This window comes from Sitophilus oryzae, unplaced genomic scaffold (genome assembly GCF_002938485.1).
Source record: "Sitophilus oryzae breed Bouriz unplaced genomic scaffold, Soryzae_2.0 scaffold_1178_pilon_pilon, whole genome shotgun sequence".
NCBI lineage: Eukaryota > Metazoa > Arthropoda > Insecta > Coleoptera > Curculionidae > Sitophilus > Sitophilus oryzae.
This window is the reverse complement of record NW_022145813.1, coordinates 993,879-1,013,631: the sequence shown is the minus strand read 5'-3', so window position 1 is coordinate 1,013,631 and position 19,753 is coordinate 993,879. Positions and strand designations below refer to the sequence as shown.

The following is a 19,753-nucleotide window of genomic DNA, read 5'->3' as shown; positions in this document are numbered from 1 at the left end:
GGAAATGATATTCATTCAAAATAGTTTTTGCCTCTAGAGTGTGCAAAATTTCAACAGCTATCAATATCACCAATGAAAATGTCAATGATTTGATTTTTAACTGACACGGGACGCTTTTCATATATAAAAAAACAAGTTTAAATTGGAAAGTCCCATAAGGACAATGTAAATATTTGGCTTTTTCTGGAATTATGTCGCCAAGTATTATTTATTCAAATTTATTATTTTCTTTTAATTTTTTAAATAAAATACAGTGTGTTGCATATAAGAAACTTTACTTCATATAAGGGCATGTATGAATCATTGGAAACCGACGTTACTCCGCGAGCCAGGATGGTTTTTGCAGTTCACACAGCTTTTTAAGTTTTGAATGCCACTTTTTCACAATTATTACGAGTTTCTGAGTAAATAAAATTTAAATTAAACTCACAAGATAGCAATAATTACTTTGAAAATGGACGCTTTAAACACTTTTTCACACACTTTTTTATAGGAAACACCCTTTCCTCTTATAGGAGATAGACGAAAACTAATATTGGTGCCTGGAGCTCCATTTTTATCAAAAACATGTTGGTGAAAACCACACATCGATATCTGTTAGCGTTTATGAGTTACGGGGTGTTTTTCGAAAATGTGCATTTTTAACAAATCGCTGTAACTTTTTTGCTATGGAAATTATTGTAAAAACATTTTCAAAGCCCCTATTAACGTAGAATTTAATGCTTTAAGTATATATTTTTTTAAATTAATAATTTAATAGTTATCAACAGAAAAATTTATTTTTTATTCGGGACACCCTGTATATTTTTAATTAAGTAAAAAGCACTTAAAATTACCTTTCCAAAAATATAGCACACTTATATTTTCTTATAGTCCCCTTCGAAGTACAGAATTTTTATAAGTTCGCCACTTTTAACTACTAAGCTTTGGACCCCTTATTGATGATCTGCCCCTAATGGAACTCGAAAACATATTTTTCCGGCAAGACGAGGCACCGCCTCAGAACGACGAAGTTATCGCAAATTTTTGCAGCCAATTTCGAGAATAATTGATTAGCTAACCAAGATCCCAGCCGTTGACCGTCGAGGCCGCCGGACTCAAGGCCTACGGCTTTTTATCTTTGCGGAAGAATAAAGGTTTTTATCTTCAAAAACGGTCCCGTCTGTCCATGACAGACGACGGTCGACACGTCGAACGCCTGTAGCAAAATCTCATGTCATGGTTTGCTATATAATTTTTATTGTTATTAGATATAGTTTAAAGGTGTTGATGTTGGTAAATATAGTTTAAATTGTTATAAAATTCTGCATCTCTCATTGCAAATGTTATTTTCGTTTTAACTGCTGCTCACAGCTAGAATTTTTTTTTGCATTACAGCCAGCACCGTTCAAAGCCTACTTATTCAAAGTGGGATAATTTTTTTCTCGAAGAGGAATCAAGCAAATAATCAAGTATGCTATATTTTTGGAAAAGTAATTTTAAATTGTTTTCAATGAATTAAAATTATACAGGGTGACCCATATAAAAAATCAATTTTTCTGTTGATAATTCTTAAATTATTAATTTTAAAAAATTATACTTAACCATTAAATTCTACGTAAAAAGGTGCTTTGGAAATGTTTTCACAAAAATACAAAATTTTCCATAGCAAAAAAGTCACAGCGATTTGTTAAAAATTCCCATTCTTTAAAAAACACCCGTAACCCGTAACTCCGAAACGGTAACAGATATCGATGTGCGGTTTTTACCATAATCATGTTTTTAATAAAAATTGAGCTCCAGACACCGATATTAGTTTTCGTCTATCTCCTATAGAAAAGTGTGTTTCCCTTTAAAAGCGTCCAATTTGACCCACCCTGTACAAGATGCCGAAGCAGCTTAACAGCCGTAGCAAAAAACTCATAACAACCTCATTAGAATATTTTGCACAGTAATAATGGTAATGTAATAAGTGCTGTTAAGGAAGTTAGTTTTGTTGATGGAAATAATATCTGTTTATATATTTAACCCTAATTCGTGACTAAAAGTTTATTTGGTATGATCTATAGTTAGTTACCTGTTGAACAACGTCGCTTTCTTTAACTTTGGGTGGTGGTGGCGGTACCAGTTTTTCTTTTATCGACGGTGGATCGGGTGCCCTAAGTGGCGTTTTTTCCCTCTTAGGCGACGGTAATTCTACTTTCTCCATCACGACGGGTGCGGGGGGTGGCGGAGGTGGGGCAGAAATAGGGGGGATGGACGATAATACGGGGAAACAAACCACGTCGGGTTTTGGAATAAACGCCCTCGCTAAATTGCCGACTTCGAACCTGAAAAAAAATGATTAGTATCGTTTTCTTTAATATTTTATGTGCGGAATACAGGATGGAGAACGACAGTTTGTATTGAAATGGAATTTTGCGAGCATATGTAGTGTAACGCTTTTTCTTTCTAAGAGCGTTACTGACGCCGAGTTTCCTTCAAAGTTTTTCTCGGGCGCTACCCTTAATGAGTTTAGAGTAATAGCCAGTAAAGGTAGCTTTTATAAAGTGGAAAATCCGGGAAATGGGGTGAGGGAAAGCCAATTAAAATCTCGGATGTTTAGTAACAATGTTTATTTAATAAAAATACATTAAATAAAAAATGTCTATAGCTCTGGCGGATTCATCACTCCAAAAAATCCTACGGGTAGGCCACTGTAAAATCTACAAAATAAAATAGTTATTATTTGTAAATATGTACAGCCGCGTTAATCCAACGCAGGCTAATTGTCAACTGTGGTTTACTAATAAACAAATTTGCCTAACGGATAAAGAAATGCTTAACATTTCGGGATTTATGTCCTTATGACTTCCCGTCGTCTTAAAGAAAAAACACAAAGAACAAAGAAAAAAAACTATATTCGAGAACAATTTAGTTTTTTTTTTAACAGACACCTCTATAAAAACTGTTGACGTTCTGTTAAAACAGAACAGAAGAGAATTTTAACAGGTCGTCAACGGGAATCAGGTTCAAGTCGTTGCATCACCCGTCAGAATTCTTTTACACAAAAAACAAAATATTTTACATTTCAATATTATATTTTATCGGTGCAAAAACTATTTGCTGTCCGCACAACAAAAATTGAATATACAGGGTGCCCCAATATTCTGTAGACATACAACTACTTCATTGGACACAATTTACCTCTATACAAAAGTGCTTCGTGAGGGAATCAAACGGCATCAACGTGCATCAAAACTTTAAAAAAAATAAACACATTTCTAGATGTTTTGCTTTAACATTTAACTCACAAAAATCAAGAAAAAATACGGGAAATATTTTCCAAATCAACCGACCACCGATTTTTTTTTCGTAAAATGGCCCTTCTAGTATTTACTACATTTTTTGTCTCTTGTAAAAAAACGCCACCATGCATACTTTTTGAGGAAAAGAATCCGAAGCTAACTTCCAAAAAAATGTTTTTGTCCCATCAAGCTATGGAGGCGCATAAAATCTATAAATGTAACATATAATGTCCACGGAATATTAATTGGAACTCCCGTATGCATTTATACATTCCGTACATGTATACGGCACCTAGCACAATCCCATTGTCAGATTTGAATTTTAAACCAATTAAACTCCGAGTGCCATACGCGAGTATGGAATGTAAGTGCACGGCCACACAGACAGCGTTTTTTGCGTTTCTAGCGTGAAGCGTCTTTTGCGTCTAAAACAAAATAACAGGATTATATAGGAGTGGCCCCACCAAAAGCGTCTAGCGTTCGGCGTGTCTCGCAAAAAACGCAAATGAAAACAAATCAATTTGTTTTCTGTAGCTTCTTTAGCGTTTTCTGAGACCCCGTCATAGGCGGACGTAATATTTAATAATACAATAACAAATAAATTAAATAGTATGCATTTTTTTCGAGTATCTAAAAATATTTTTATAGAGAACATATACTGTTTCGGAAGATTCTATTAAAATCAAAAATTTGAATGAAATGTTTGACAAAGTGTAGTTTGAAATGTTGAAAAAGTCATAAATTAAAGGAATATTTTTTACGCGTAAAAAATTGTTTTTTTATGAGTAAAATGTTTTTTTACGCGTAACAAATAGTTCTTTACGCGTAACAAATATTTTTTACGGGTAACAAATAGTTTTATACGTGTAAAAAATAGTTTTCTAGGTGCAAAACATAGATTTTTATGTATAAAAAATATTTTTTTTGTAAAAATATTTTTTACCGGTAGCGAGTAGTGTTTTACGAGTAAAAAATAGTTTTTTACGTGCAACAAATAGTTTTTTACACTTAAAAAATCTTTTAACGTAAAAAAAGTTTTTTTATCAGAAACAATGAGTTTTTGACTTAGTAATATTTACTAGCGTATTATAAAATTATAATTATTTATTATATAATATTATTATATTATAATTAAACACAAAAGTAACCACAAAACTACGACACAAAAAATCTATACATTACAAATCGTAAAAGAAATGGCAAATAATTATTTGTACACACGCCACTGGCACGAATACGAATCTGAGCTCCGGCCCGTTCAACAGTCGATCCCAGTGCGAGCATATCTTTTTTCCTTGTCTCCTCAACGCTAACCGCGCCGATCTCGGCTATCTCTTTCTCACAGGATTGACTGTTGGACGGGCCGGGGATGGACGCGATTGCGATGTTACTAATTGACATCTTGATAGAAATTGCAGACCTTCCGGGTCTTTTGGGTGTTTTTAATGGCCACAAATCGCAAAAAACGCTTCAAACGGTAAAATCACAAAAAACGCTTGAGACGCAAAAAACGCAAAACGCTAAAAACGCTTTCTGTGTGGCCGTGGGCTAAAACAGTGCCATTCGCACTTACGGAATGTGGTCCTGGTAATTATACTTGCAGCAGGAAGTAACGCCTGGCTATAGCTAATCTTGAAAGAGTAAAAGTAAAGATTTCAGTTAACGTCTCCTTTTTGCTGCCAGGGCTAATCTGGACGGGCTTGCAAGAGTAGCTGTGACTCAGTGACTGAGGCCATCGCTTCGTGAACGAGAGGTCCGTGGTTCAAATCTCACGCCGGACCATAACTTTTTTATTTTTTTTTACAACCGTTTTTATTTTTTAAAAAAAGCTGTAAATATTTAATAGCAATCAAAATACGGATTGCGTTGGTTTCACTCTTTTTGGTGGGGTTAGATTGATTATTTGGTGGAGTTAATTGCGTTGGTTAAGATGGTTATTTGGCGGAATTGATTGCGTTGGTTAGGTTAGCTATTTGGTGGGGTTGGTTTGGTTTTGGTTGGAATGTTCTATAACAAAGCGTTAATAGTAATGTCTAAGGTACTTTCCGTAAGTGCATATGGCACTGTCTTACATTCCATACTCGCGTATGGCACTCGAAGTTTAATTGGTGTAAAATTCAAATCTGACCAATGGGATTGTGCTGGTGCCGTATACATGTACGGAATGTATAAATGCCTCCCGTATATTCTGTAAATAAATTCTCCATTTTTATTTTCTGAAAAAACTATGCGATATGACGTTTTATACAAGAGACAAAAATGTAAATACTAGAGGAAACATTTTACGAAAAGAAAATCTGTCGTTGGTATTTATAAGAAAATGTATGTAGGGATGGGGGTAGTTTTCACCTTTCCCGTACTTTTTCTTGGTTTTTGTGAAAGTCAAATGTTAAAGCACTTAGCAAAACATAGGCACCCAAAATCTCATTCAAATCAGAAGGGTTTTTAAAATATCAGAAAAAAATGTGTTTACTTTTTTAAGTTTGATGCCCTCTAGCGGACAAAAGCAGCACTTTTGTATAGCGGTAAATTGTCTCAAATGAAGTAATTTTGATTCCAAAAATACGTAGTAGTTCTATGTCGACGGAATATTGAGGCAACCTGTATAATACTCTCGAAGCAAAATTATTACATATTGACGAAATATTTAACTATTTTTTAACTAGCAATAATGTTCATTAAATAAATGTATTATTCGGTTACGGAGTACAATAACTGGCTCTGGAATAAAATTAATAAACTATCCTAAGTCTATCTAATAAATAATTACTTAATTTATCATTCAAAACAAATGAACATATCAAATTTTACTTATATACAGTATGGTTCATAAAGCAACAAATGATATCCGCTCTGGCGATAAAAAAAAACAAATATTTTCCCGTTTTACAATACAGCTATAGCAAAATAAAACACTAATTCACCATAACACAAAAAACACACCAAAACACTTTACTTTTGCACTGGATGCGCATTTCGCTAGCCATGTAGCATCATCAGCAGATGATTAAAACAAAGATTCCAACCCCCCCAACTGTAATACAGCTATAATTATTTTCAAGAAAAAAAAATACAGTAGTACCAGAATATAACAGAAAATAAATAAAAAAACATTTTCTCACCGCTCCCCGGAGACCAGTTTGATTGATACTCAACAATGGAATAAATAAAACTATTGATAGAATAATGAAATAAATGAATAAATTAAAAAAAACATAACTTCGTTACACATCCCCTTAGTTCGGTTAAAAATAGATGTCCATATATTTTGATCAGCTATGCTGAAAAAACTAAAGTTCTCCTAATCCCTATAATATTATGAACTCGGTAACCCGCCAAAACGGATATACATTTATACATTTGATATAAATATAAAAAAAATAATACTAAATAATGCCATGATTCGCTGTTGATATAATAAAATTCTCCCCTGTCCTATACCAGGTGCGTCTCAAAAGTGGTTCACCCCCTATACCTTTTTTATTTTTTCATTTAAAAAAACGAGATTTGGTATGTTAGTATATGACACAAATTAGGATTGATTCACGTATTCAATTGTTTTCGGTCACTTCCTGTTTCACCGGAAATGACTAAAACTTCTGATTATTAAATAGAACCCTCGGTATTTTTTTACTTTTTTCGATAGAAAATGACCTTCTGGATAGAATCACATATCATATGTCAACTTTTGACCTTTCCGCATATGGTTTATTTGAAATTATAACTTGCGGTTCGTATCAAAAATTTCACTCGAAATACCAAGTGTGTGGTATCAAATTATTCGTAAAAAAATGCTTTTTCCAAATATGCTAATGAGCCACTCTCGTTCCATTTGAAAAAATTGAGATATGATAAAAAATACGATTTGGGCATTTTCTAAATGGCCAGGACAAGACACTAAAAACATTAGATGATCAAACGTATTTTTCCAAGGCTCCTTGATTAAGAATTAGTTTTTTTAACATAGCCATGGCACTCTAGATTGAATTTTAAAATACGATTTTTTAAGCGAGAATGTCAAAAGTTGACACATGATATGTCATTCTATTCAGAATGTCATTTTCTATCGAATAAAGTAAAAAAATACCGAGGCTGCTATTTAAAAATCAAAAGTTGTAGTAATTTCCGGTGAAACAGACCAAAAACAATTGAATAGGTCAGTCAGTCCTAATATGTGTCATATACTAACATACCAAATCTCGTTCTTTAATCTGAAAAAATAAAAAAGTTATAGGGGTGAGCCACATTTGAGACGCACCCGGTATACCATCATAAAAATTTTAGACTACAGGTGCCCAATCACATATAGTTCGCCGGCAGTGCAGAACCTTACAGATCTATTGTGTGTTCCCCTTTCTTGAGTTATAACGAGTTATAACTCATCAAATAGTCTCAGGGCTTTAACAAATACCAGTATCTGAGACGGCTCCACAAAGACCAGCTCTCCATCCTCGACATCAGCCGTACCAAAGTTCATGGCACGAATGGTCGGCGCACTCAGTGAAAAATAAAGTTTATTCAGACAGGAAAAAACTAAAACTGAAAAAAAAACTGTTGATACAAATACTACTATTACTATTGCTTTCCGAAAGGAACTTAAAAAGCGCGAAAATCAAAGCATTCATTCATGTGAAAATTTTTTGTATTTTTCTTTGATATTAAGGGCTTAACCATCTTTAAAAGTTCATTAAAACATCTGTCATCCATTCTGAGGTAGTTTTAAGGTCATCTGTTGCACTAGTTCTTTATTTTCGCACTTCAAAGGAGATTATTGTATCACGTTGTAACCATCAATATTTCACCCAGAAACTCTTTTTTGGGTTTGTAATTGGCTCTTGCAATAACAAAAGCACGATAAGTGTATTTTTTGTATTTAAAAACATGTTCACTTCAAGATCATTCAATTAAAACTGACGATATGTTTGTGTGTGTGGCGAAAGCACAGTTTTCCTTCAGTTCAAAAACTGTCAGTCCCAAAACTAAGGATCGCTACGTTCGACGTAACTGCATTGTGTGTGGTCTGACAAAGTTTAGATCTTCAGATTAGATTGTGCAGTCCTAGAACTGCCGGCGAACTGAATGTGAATGGGCACCTTAACTTTTCTGTGTCGATCAGTAGATAAATTAATGGTAAACCAAATAAAAAAGTTACGGTAACAAGCAGATTCAGTAAAAAAACTCTCCGGATTTAGCAAAATTTAAGAATGTTAACCAGGGTGAATTAAAGGGAATAATTAACTCATTGGCACCTCACCTGGAGACCCCTTCAACGTCTGGACAGCGCCCTCAGACAGTCTTTCAATGTTGGACAGCTCCTCTTCGAGTTCCATTCCTAACCAACCGTCGCACTATGGGACCAGGCAACGCTTTGCGTATCAAAATTATTTTTATCAAAATTGTTCTTGCAACTTATAACTTGATGACAATCGTTAATATGATAGTTAAACTACCTTTTACGATAAATATTTAATTTTTAATAATAATCTTTCTATTTATATCAAATATATTTAGTGACTAGTCGACATTTTATACGAAAAGGTATATGGGAAATGTCGATCGTCATTTCCAAACCAACTGGAAGACGTTGTTTTTCGATCATATGGTAGTTGACTCATGGGTTCAACAAAAATTTTCTGGTCCGATCTGCTCCTTTTTGAACCAGAGTAATGTGAATATCACAGTGTATGAAAGGGGTGGCCGTAGATTTGATTGTTTCCCTTTGAATAAGCGTCTATTTTGATTTGGTTTCCTTTTCGTTGTTGCCAAATTTCTGTTTCGGAAATACAGGGTGGTCTATAAAAATGGCCGAAAAATATTTGAAGATCAATTAGTTTTATATACACAGTTTAAATTTGAAAGTTTCATTTTCCCCTCTAAAACAAAGTGTACTTAGATTTTAAAGGTCCAGAGGAAAACATGATAAGAGCTATTTTACTAAATCAGAAAATATGAAAAAAAAGTTCGTATGAACAATGTATGGGTATGGAAATGCATAGTTTTAGAATTACAGGATGTTAGAACTTTTTAAAATTGTTTTTTTTTGTAATTATCTTAAATACCATTTTTTTTTATTTGAAATTGCTGTATGTTGGACTAATAGTAATAATAACTATTAGTAATAATATCTAATAATAAATTAGGTAAAATATATAATTTATTAATTTTATTTTTATTTTATTAATTGTGATTAATAAAATTGCGATTATTTCATCAAGGAGGCCGAATTCGACAAAATATCAAGAGATAACTTTTAATTGGCATTAAACGGCCTACATAATTTTGGTATCAAAAGAAAAAAGTCAGTGGCGCACGTTTTTTTTTGAAAAATATTACAGCGATAACCCATATGCACGTCCCTGATGAATATATCGACACTTTTTTAGCAATAAAATATGTAGCACTTATAGTAACTTTTACCCTCAAAATTTCGTTCGAATTACTAAAAGTACTTGGAAGAAAATTATAATAAATCAAAAAATTATCAAGACTTTAACACCCTGTAGCTACGAAACAAAGCAGAATCGGACCTATATTGCTATGAAAAATAAATCTTATTTTTACGTGAAGAATCTCCCCACAAGAGATGGCACATGTTTTTTGAAACACCCTGTATAACTGAACTTCTAACTAGATTCTAAAAAATCTTAAAAAAATCTAATAAGCGACGAGATAAAAGTGACCATGCACCCTATATATTTTTAATAAAATATGAAACTAAATAAGAAATTTCTTTAAAAGAAAGTAAATATTTATCTCTTAAGACAAAAAGTTAATAAAAATAGTTATTGCTTTTTGTTTTTCTCTTGTCCCTTAGTGCGCCGGGGCCGACAGGGGCAGTCTAGGGACGTTGTTCCTACTAATCCACAGCGGGAACAGAAGAGGATGAAGGGACCGGAACAAACTCTCCGCATATGACCTCGCTGGCCACAACTCCAGCACATATCGGCTACCACCTTTATCCTGGTGACTGGTGGCGAACCGAGTAGTGACCGGGAGTAGTCTGGGAGTGTCTCGAACTGTCGCGAACTGGGACTGTCGTGAACAACACGGGACGGTGAAGAGGCTTCTTCTGGCGGTATTCCAGCGCCCTCTATCGGAGATGGCATCCGGATGGCTTCGAAAGTTTGAAGGGGAGGCGTCGCATGGATGTAGTCCCTCCCTAAGACGTTAGATTGGTGGAATTCCTCCATAAGCTCGTCGGATTGGTCAGAAATGTCCGACAACATCGCTTGACGGTAATTCTCCCTGGATTGGTTCAACTCCTCCATCTGCCCGTCAGAATCGTCAGAACGGTCAAACATCGGTTGATGGTAATTCTCCCTGGATTGGGGAAATTCCTCCATCTGTTCGTCAAAGTCGTCAGAATGGTCCGATATCGGCTGATGGTAATTTTCCCTGGATTGGTGAAATTCCTCCATCTGCTCCTCAAAGTCGTCAGAATGGTCCGATATGGGTTGAAGGTAATTTTCCCTGGATTGGTGAAATTCCTCCATCTGCTCTTCAAAGTCGTCAAAATGGTCCGACATCGGTTGACGGTAATTTTCCCTGGATTGTTGAAATTCCTCCATCTGCTCGTCAGAGTCATCAGAACGGTCGGACATCGGTGGACTGTAATTCTCCCTACAGGATTAAAATTTGAAAATGTAAAGTTAGGAACGAAAAGAAGTTAGGCAGCGAGAAAAGGAAGAGAAAAATGTATCGTTAATTTAGTTTTCCCTTCGATACTTATGGTTTGTTATAAGTAAGGTAAACGAAAATAAAGCCGGGACCCCATTAGCCAACACCCGACGCGATGCCACGCTATCCCACGTGTTGCGACGTGGGAATGGGCGTACACAGTATGTAACACGTGTTAACACGCCTGAAATTTTTATTAGAGTTAAAAACGTTATCAGTAGGATTACGAAACTACTAGAAGTATCGATACACATACCGATATTAGATTATAATCATAATACCAGTACATCAGTATATTCAGAATCGAATATCGATATCATTAAATCTTTTATTTTTTCTGGATCTATCTTGTTATATCCGATGTTGAATCGATTCAAAATATCGATTTATTTTTTTTATCCTGTTTATTTGACACATCCCTACATCAATTACAAAAGTAGATAGCTGCATGACTAGAAAGGCAAGCAGGGAACAACACGCCGTAACACACGTCGCGTGTCGGTGAGATCTGGGACCGACGAGTCGATCATCACACGTGTCATAGCGTGTTAAAGCGTCGGATGGCATGGCGTGTTTCCTAGTGTGTATGCAATACATGTAATTAAATGGAAAAACATACGCACTGATCTACATGCCGTGGGGTAGCATGGCATCGCGTGGCGTGGTGTGTTGGCTAATGGGATCCGGGCATAATTGTCGGTTGAGTGGACACGTTGAGTTTTACGGTTATTTTGATCAACTAAGTCAGACGGTATACGGACCAGAGTATTTAGGAGCTAACTTAACAAACCCTTTTAAAGCGGAAGATAAAGAGTGTTTTAAATCACTCAGTCCCCTAGTTTGCATTGCCACTCTTTTCTACGTTACATAATGATCTCTAACCGGACGTCCACTTCGAGTAACACTAACTTTCGTTTCGAGTACCTTGCTTTTAGTAACTCCCGTTCTCGCACCACTTACTTACTGCCATTACTCTTGACGAGTATTTGACACGCATCAGAAGATGGTTACGCAAGGCGTTTTCTTTCATGAGCTTTTCTGTGACTGAAAAGCCCGATACCTGATGTTATCTCTCTTCCGCACTCCGGACATTCAAAAATCTCATTACTTTGTTGCCTCTTTATTTTTTTGTTGTCGTTGTTAAATGAGTTTACAATTGTTCTCCATTGCGTTTTATTGTGCGCTGCTTCCTCCCATTGATTCTGCATGTTATCCCCTTTCAGTTTTCATGGAAAATGTTCTTGTATCTTTTGAGTTGTCCACCCGGTTTCTTCTTAAAGAAGAGTTTCGGTAGGCGGTTTTCGTGCATCCTGCATACGTAACCAAACCAGCCCATCTTAAGCGGTATTTAGTAATCATGACTTCAGCACTTTCGCAGGTAGCTGTTTCAAGGACTGATACGTTTGAGACATGGTGGTACCATTTGATTCTGTTGAACAGTTGTTTAGGTGTCTCTGTTGCGACTTATTTAATGCGTTCGTGTACCGGCGGGGATTATTGCTCGGTACACTGCAAATTTCGTTTTTGTGCTCAAATCATGATTGTACAAAACCGTCTTTTGATTTGTCAATTCAAAAGAGTCAATATTTGCCTTTTCCGAAATCAAACTGCCAAGGTAATTGCATTCCGCTACATATTCCAGTAGTTCTTCTCCGATCTTTATAGCACCACTGTTATGATTTTCCGGGAGAGTGCACATGATTTTAATTTAGTCGATGTTCAGCTTAAGGCCCAAAGTCTCGTATGCCCAGATATGTGTTCAGTATTTCTTGTAATTGCTGTAACGTTTTTGCAACTAGAGCGCAATCTGGGATCCCGGAAATGACTATCAGAATGAGAAATTTAATCTAAAGAAATACTTAATAAAAATGCAGCAACATATATCAAAAAGAAAATAAGAAAAGAAAAATATACAAAACAAAGTTACATTCATATTTAATACCTAAGTAAAAAAATACAATTCTTGTTGCAAAAAAATAAAATATAGCAAATACTATTATAATTTTTAGATATTAATGACCTGCTTAGTATAAATAAAATATGATTTTTGAAGACTAAAGTGTATACATGGAATCCCGGGATTTAATATCGGGATTTCGAGGTTAAAAGAAACCGAGATCCCGGGATATCGGGATCCAGATTTGAAAACCCTAGACGGAAGTCATAAGCTTTTGGATCGTTTCATGGGTAATTTCCCCACCAAAGTGTTAGTCCCAGTTCTATAGCTACTAGTCCACATTTCAAAACGTGTCTCCTACCGGTGTAGTTTGCTAGCAATATCTGCTCCTATCAGTTCTATGGAAGAAAAATTACCTGAATCTGTTATTTGGATGTTCAGCTTACGAAGTTCATCCATCTGTGGGCCATCAAAAATGAAAAAATCGTCTCTGCAAATAACGGACTGCTCAAACGCCTCAACACGGTGTTCACTCCTAATCCTGTCACGGCTTACTTGTAATTAATCCAAAATTTAAAAGCGGTAGAATCCTGAAGGTGATATACGGTGTGTAAAAAAAAAGAAACGGTATGACGGCGATATACGGTGTGTAAAAAAAGAAAAAACGGTTACCTGAAAACGGCGTGGATAAAAACGGTACGGTTCAACGGTAAAAACAAAGAAAAGTCCCTTTACACAAAAACAAAAGTTTTTACATTTCTATACTACATTTATCCATACAAAACTATTTGCTGTCAGCACAAAAAGAAACTTGAATCTTCTCGAGACAAATTTGTACATATAGACGAAATATTTAACTACTTTGGCCAGCAATAATTTTTGATAAATAAATGTATTATTCGGTTATATAGTACAATATCCGGCCCTAAAATAATTAATAATCCATCCTAAATCTAATAAATCGGTATTTCGTTATCATTCAAAACAACTGAATATATCAAATTCTACTTATATACAGTATGATTCACAAAGCAATGAATGATGTCCGTTCTGGTAATCCAAAAAACAAATATTTCCTCGTTTCACACAATACATATATAATTATTCTTCTTCTTACAGTGCAGTACTCTATACAGGGCGTTGGGTACCTCCCGCATGTACTTGTGATGTGCGTCATCAGTATTTCACAAGTACATGGGAGCCAACAGTTTACCGCCGAATCCGAACGGCACTATTTGAGAGGTTTTACACGGCAAATATACTTAAGTTGGTTTGCCATTGCCTTCCTTGAGGTGGCAGTTCGCTGGTCGCTCTATTTAGATAAATAAATATTTTTATTTTAAATAAATAAAGAGACCATACCGGCTGGGGATCGAACCCAGTACGTCTCACAGCGCAGATCGGCACACTACTGCTGGAGCTAAAATATAAAAGAAAATTAATAAAAAAACATTTACTGGTCAGGATTTGAACTCGGGTCTCTCGCTCCATAGTCGGAACCTTGTCTCACTGCCCCATGGAGACCTGTTTGAAGACTTACCAACGGAATATAAATAAATAAACAAAATAAATGTAGCTTCGTTATAGTAGGTTGAGAGAATTTTTTTTTAAATATATTGTTCTACAGGGTAGAGTTGGGCTGACAACTTTCGCGTTTAGGTTAGGCTGTTGCAATTTGTCATGAAGTGATTTTTGATTTACTGTTAAGAGGGTCCCAGCCACTAGGAGTTTTCTAGCCACCCTAGATTTTATCAAACAATAAAGATCTACTGACACCAAATCATAAAAATGAAAATATCTAGTAAAATATTTGTCTGGAGGGTAGGCAACCAAACCCTAGTATTATTTCGAAAAGACATAAATTTTCCATTGACTATCGGAATCATATAATGGATGTTCTATTCAAAATAAAAAATTACTTGCTTTTAAAAGTGACCAATATTCAATAGATGTTAATAACAGTGAACAAGAAACGATGCCTCAGTGAAGTCATGGTAGGCTTTGGAAAAAAGTTGCTTTTGACATACCTAATAGTATAACCGACAAATTATTATTAGATCAACATTTTGATAATCTTAGCAGCGTTTTTTTTTCTTTTGAAGAATGGCATTTTTAGAAAAGCAACCAAAAGATAAAAAAGCGCTGCTGAGACTATCAAAATGTTGATATAATAATATTTTGATGTTTAAACTATCCATTTAAAAGCAACTTTTTTCCAAAGCCTACCATGAATTGACTGAGGCGTCGTTTCTTGTTCACTTTCATTTGATATCTTAATTATTAGATATTAATACACCTAGTATTCTGGTACATTATCGAATTTTTGAATAAAATAATCTTTTTTATCTTATTTTTTATTAGAATGATCATAGTCAAGAGGGCTAGTGATATCGTGTTAGAAAAATAAAGTAATTAAGGGCTTATTTTTTCGTATTTATTATAATTTTGCAAATAACTTTGGTTTGAAAAAAGATATTAAGATGCCGTTTTCACTGATTTTTTAAGCTTTTATTACTCTTTACTATCAGCTAAAATTACGTATACGATCAAATTTAATTTTTTTGAAAAAACACGCAATGGTTGTTGAATTGTAAGACAGCGCCCCCTAGTGTCTACGTTCAAAAGCTTATTATTATTTTTATATGGTATAATATAGAGTAAGAAAGGCTCGTTTAAACGAGCCCCTACAACTTTATTTTGGCAGATAGGGGAAAATGGTTCTAAGAAAAAATAGTCAGAATTCACTGAAGATTATGAAGCTATTATTTTTAGAACCCTTATCTAGACAAAATTGTGTAAAAACTCCATTTTCTTATTTTTTATAGCAGTTGCGCCCTCTAGCGGCCATTCTACAAACTTGAAAATAATTTCCAGCAATTTCTCATGGCCTCTTTAGTTATGAATATTTTTTTTCGCAGGCCCTACAGCTAATACTTTCCAAGATATAGCCGAGAGCTATTCTTAGTGGGACACCCTGTACTTTTTGTTACATAATCGAGTGCGCAAAATATTTTAATAAAGTCGGGATGAGTTTTTTTACGACAGCTATTAAGCTGATGGGACATTTTGTACACTTTGTACTAAAAACGGTTCTAAAAAGAACAAAGTTCGACTGCAAGGCCCGCTAGTAATTTTTTTAAGATTAAAGTATCACAACATAATTCATTTAAACCAAAAACTCGTAATACAAAACTAAATTGTCAAAACAAATGATAATGTCAGGAAATAAATAAATAAATGTAGCAATTTGACACCAGAGTTACCACCTGAATCGCCAGCGGGAAATTTAAATTCTAGTTAGTCAACCCGGCGCCGAATACGTCCATGGTTGGCAACAAAGAATTTAAAAATCGCGCCCTCGATGACGTAACTAGAAGTTTAATTGCTATCGCTTGTACGCCAAAACCCTTACATTTTAATCATATGTTGCTCTACTGAAACTCAACTTTATTTTTTCCCTAGAATCCGAAAATCAATTATTATATAGGGTGTTCCATTACAAAAAACGCAACTGTAATGTGTAACTTTTTTCGGGGACACCCTGTAAAACCCTATATGTTTATGACCTAAAATGACCTAAATTAACCAACATATGCTCCCAACATTTCCTATCAATACAAACTGTCATTTTCCTTAAAGCCTCCGCAACAAAACAATATGCAATTTTTTACAAATTGTTTTAAAAAAAAGTACGACGTTATTAATAAGTTAATCTATATATCTAATTAAAATATGTTAAACCTAAAACAGGTTTTACCTAGTCTTTCTTTGTGGCTCATACTCCTCCTTTTTGATACTCCTTACTTTCTCCTCTCTCTCGTTCTTCGAATCTTGTTTCTTCTTAAAGAGCGGCATTCTCCCAATAAACGGCAATTTTTTATAGCTAGGCGGTCCCGGAGGTCTCCTCTTGGAAGAGTCGTTTTTATGCTCGGGACTGTGCCTGCTTTTACTGTACTGGCTTTCATGTTCCCTGCGATGCCTAAAAAATTCCGGTAATATATCTACGAGGGGCAAACCCCTGGTGGTATTTATTGTACAAGCACTTGGTAATACTGGTATTTTTTTGGTACTTTTGGTACTAATTTGGTATTATTTGGTAATAAACTGGTTTTATTTGGTTTAAACTGGTATTATACAGGTATTTTGTTGGACATCTGACAACGCTGGATTAGACGCACGTGGCGACGGCCGGGAAGCTGATTGCATCACTTATCATTCCTAGCCCATTTGCAGTGAAAATGAGCCGCCTTCGCGCTTTTTACACGATCAAAAATTTTAAAGTTTTTATATTTAGTGTCCAAGGTACTTAACAATAAAATATACCTCGTAATATACATACTTAAGAATAATTAGTTGTTTCGAGGTTAGGTTGCTGGCCTATTTGAAAAATAGGTTATTTTTACCCGATATTAATTGCCAAGCTTGCAATTTTGCAATGCATAAAAATGGTTTTTACGCAGAAACGGTACATAGCGTCATACGAAAAAATGTCAAAAAATTAATGAACTCGCATCATGGAAACATATATGGATCTTGTTAGAATTTCTTATTTTTCTTGTGCATATAATTATATTTTTGAGCTTACAAGTAACAAATAGCGCAAACAACAAAAAATTCAACTACTTTTTATGTCTAGTTTTTATTTTATAAATTTTTGAAGTATCGATGTTAATGGAACCGTTAAAATGACTTTTTAAACGTGCCATGATAGTAGCTTATTCGAGTTCCCAAAAAGTACGGTTCTAGAACGGTTCAAAACACCTGTATTTGACATGAATAGGCCCTAAAGCTCCAAATATCTTAAATTCTTTAGATACTAAAAATAATATATAATAATACTAATTTGGTATTTTTGGTTCTAATTTGGTATTTTTTTGGAAATAATTTGGTATTTTTGGTACTTTTTCCCAAAATTGGTATTTATTGTACACCATTTTTGGCAGCGGTTTGCCCCTCGTATATCTAGTACCGAAAGTATACTAAGGACTGCAAAGGTTAGTTTTGGGTCGGGATTTCCGTATGTAAGAAGAGTACAATGCGTTTATAATGTATTGAACAAAGAGAGAACAGTAAAAACGTTGCCAAACGTATGAAAGAAACTGAGAATTTGTGCACATTGCTAAGAGACGTGGAAGGGGATAAAACAGATTCGTCACGGTCAACCGCTCGACCCAGTCAGAACTTAAAATTCTAGAGAAGGTAGTATATCATGCGTTCAGCTTTACGATTTAATTACGTCTCGTGATACTTTTTTGTTTATTTATTAAGGAGTGGTAATTTTCCCTATATCTTTGTAAATTTTTAAGTGCAAGTTAGAAACACTTGCACTTTTGGTAAAAATAAGTGGAATTGAGTTGGTGTTTGACAGTGGCCGCGCTATTAGAATCCGAGTTGTTATCAAAAACTTTCTTAATATTTCTGCTATATTTTCTTCGCAGACAGTATGTGAAAATCTTTACAAATAAAAAGTTACACGATTGCTGAAAATTGCTATGCACTAGAAGTAAATGGACGTTTTTTTTAATTTTTGAATAGAAAAAAACAAGCCTATCGAATTTTTCTCATTTAAACATCTTGTAAAAGATCCGAACTTCAAATAAAAAATATGGACATCCTAACAATACCCTTATAATTCCATTTCAGATGCTCAGAAACATATCTAATGATTTTATCTAGTTATCTTTTCGAAAAAAGTCTTTTAAAAATAAGCGGTTTGCAGTCGTGATTTTACTTTACTTGATAGAGAAAGACGTACCGGAGAAATGTGGCGACGCCACAACAGCACATCGTCACATTTCTCTCACTCCGACTTAATAAGATCCCTATGCGATTTACTTCCACACATGTAAATACCGATCCAAAAGCAAGACTTGCTAGCACGGTATTAGAGCGTCTACACACGAATCGTTTGGCTTTCGAAGAGGAAGCGTCACGAACCCAGAGCGAATATACCTCCACTCTACTTCCTAAGTAAATAGTATCATCACTTCGACTCCGCGTCTACCGCCAAATGACCCGTTCGTGAAACCTACTATTATTTACGTAGGAAGTACAGTGAAGGGAGATTCGCTCCAAGTTCGAGACGACCCGTATGCTTACTATTACCACAGATCATACAGATTATAAACTTATCGTCAAAAGCATTGTTTTTCGTGGTTCCAATTTTTGGAGTCGCGCACTAGTTAGGTTACTAATTTGCTCACAAGCACGCCCACTTATGGCCTCTAAAATTGTGCACAGCGCCTGACCGGCCTTGTGACCGGCCCAGTTATTACGCTGTTTAAACGGGAATTTATTTTTGCGCACAAGAAAATTTACTCGTTTGCTCATCGTCATAAAAAACAATTTTCGTACCACGAATTAGGGACAAGATTTTTATCTTTATACTTAAAGGATACTTAATCTGTGCTATTACTTACTTAGGAGACTCGTTCACTCTATGCCTTTTCTCCTCCTCCTCATCATCACTAGCAGATTTTCTTCTTCTATAATGATCTCTTGATGGTCGAAATCTAGTAAAAAGGATTTTTTATTTAGCCTCACAATGTATTTTTTTAATGTGCTCTACAATTGCCCACATATTTTGTAAAGAAAGATTTGGTAGCAAAAATCTCAAATAAGAACTGATACAAGGCTTTTAGAAAACAGAATTTTCAATTTCAGAAAACAATAGTTAGATATTATGAGTAACTATTTATCTTCAAACGCCAAGTATTAATTTTTGCGACGTGATAATATAAAAAAGGCATTTTAAAGCTTAAGCCGGAGTGTCATGCATCCGAAATCCGATGACACGACGATCCGACGGTGCTTCTATTGATCGAAATATTTTGACACCAATTTTTATCCGATATTTTTAACTAATCGTCCGCCGTCGTATAAAGTTAAATTTTGTTTAACTTTTATACGATAT

At 34.9% G+C, this 19,753-nt stretch overlaps 1 protein-coding gene across 7 annotated transcripts in view; it reads right to left on the bottom strand.

Annotated features, from left to right (window-relative positions):
• LOC115890763 (zinc finger matrin-type protein CG9776) overlaps window positions 1–19,753 on the bottom strand; it is a 49,229-nt gene that overhangs the window by 2,306 nt on the left and 27,170 nt on the right. For 3 of the 7 annotated variants that reach the window (XM_030911100.1, XM_030911108.1, XM_030911116.1), the window contains exons 13-15: window positions 19,260–19,352; window positions 16,598–16,819; window positions 9,868–10,886 (exon numbers count right to left, since the gene is read on the bottom strand). In XM_030911100.1, coding sequence (XP_030766960.1) covers window positions 10,049–10,886; window positions 16,598–16,819; window positions 19,260–19,352 — 1,153 coding nt within the window. In that variant the 3' untranslated portion in view covers window positions 9,868–10,048. Of the gene's footprint in view, window positions 1–2,056; window positions 2,310–9,864; window positions 10,887–16,597; window positions 16,820–19,259; window positions 19,353–19,753 lie in introns of those variants that run through there. The other 4 variants (XM_030911121.1, XM_030911135.1, XM_030911126.1 and 1 more) reach the window with 4 other exon arrangements.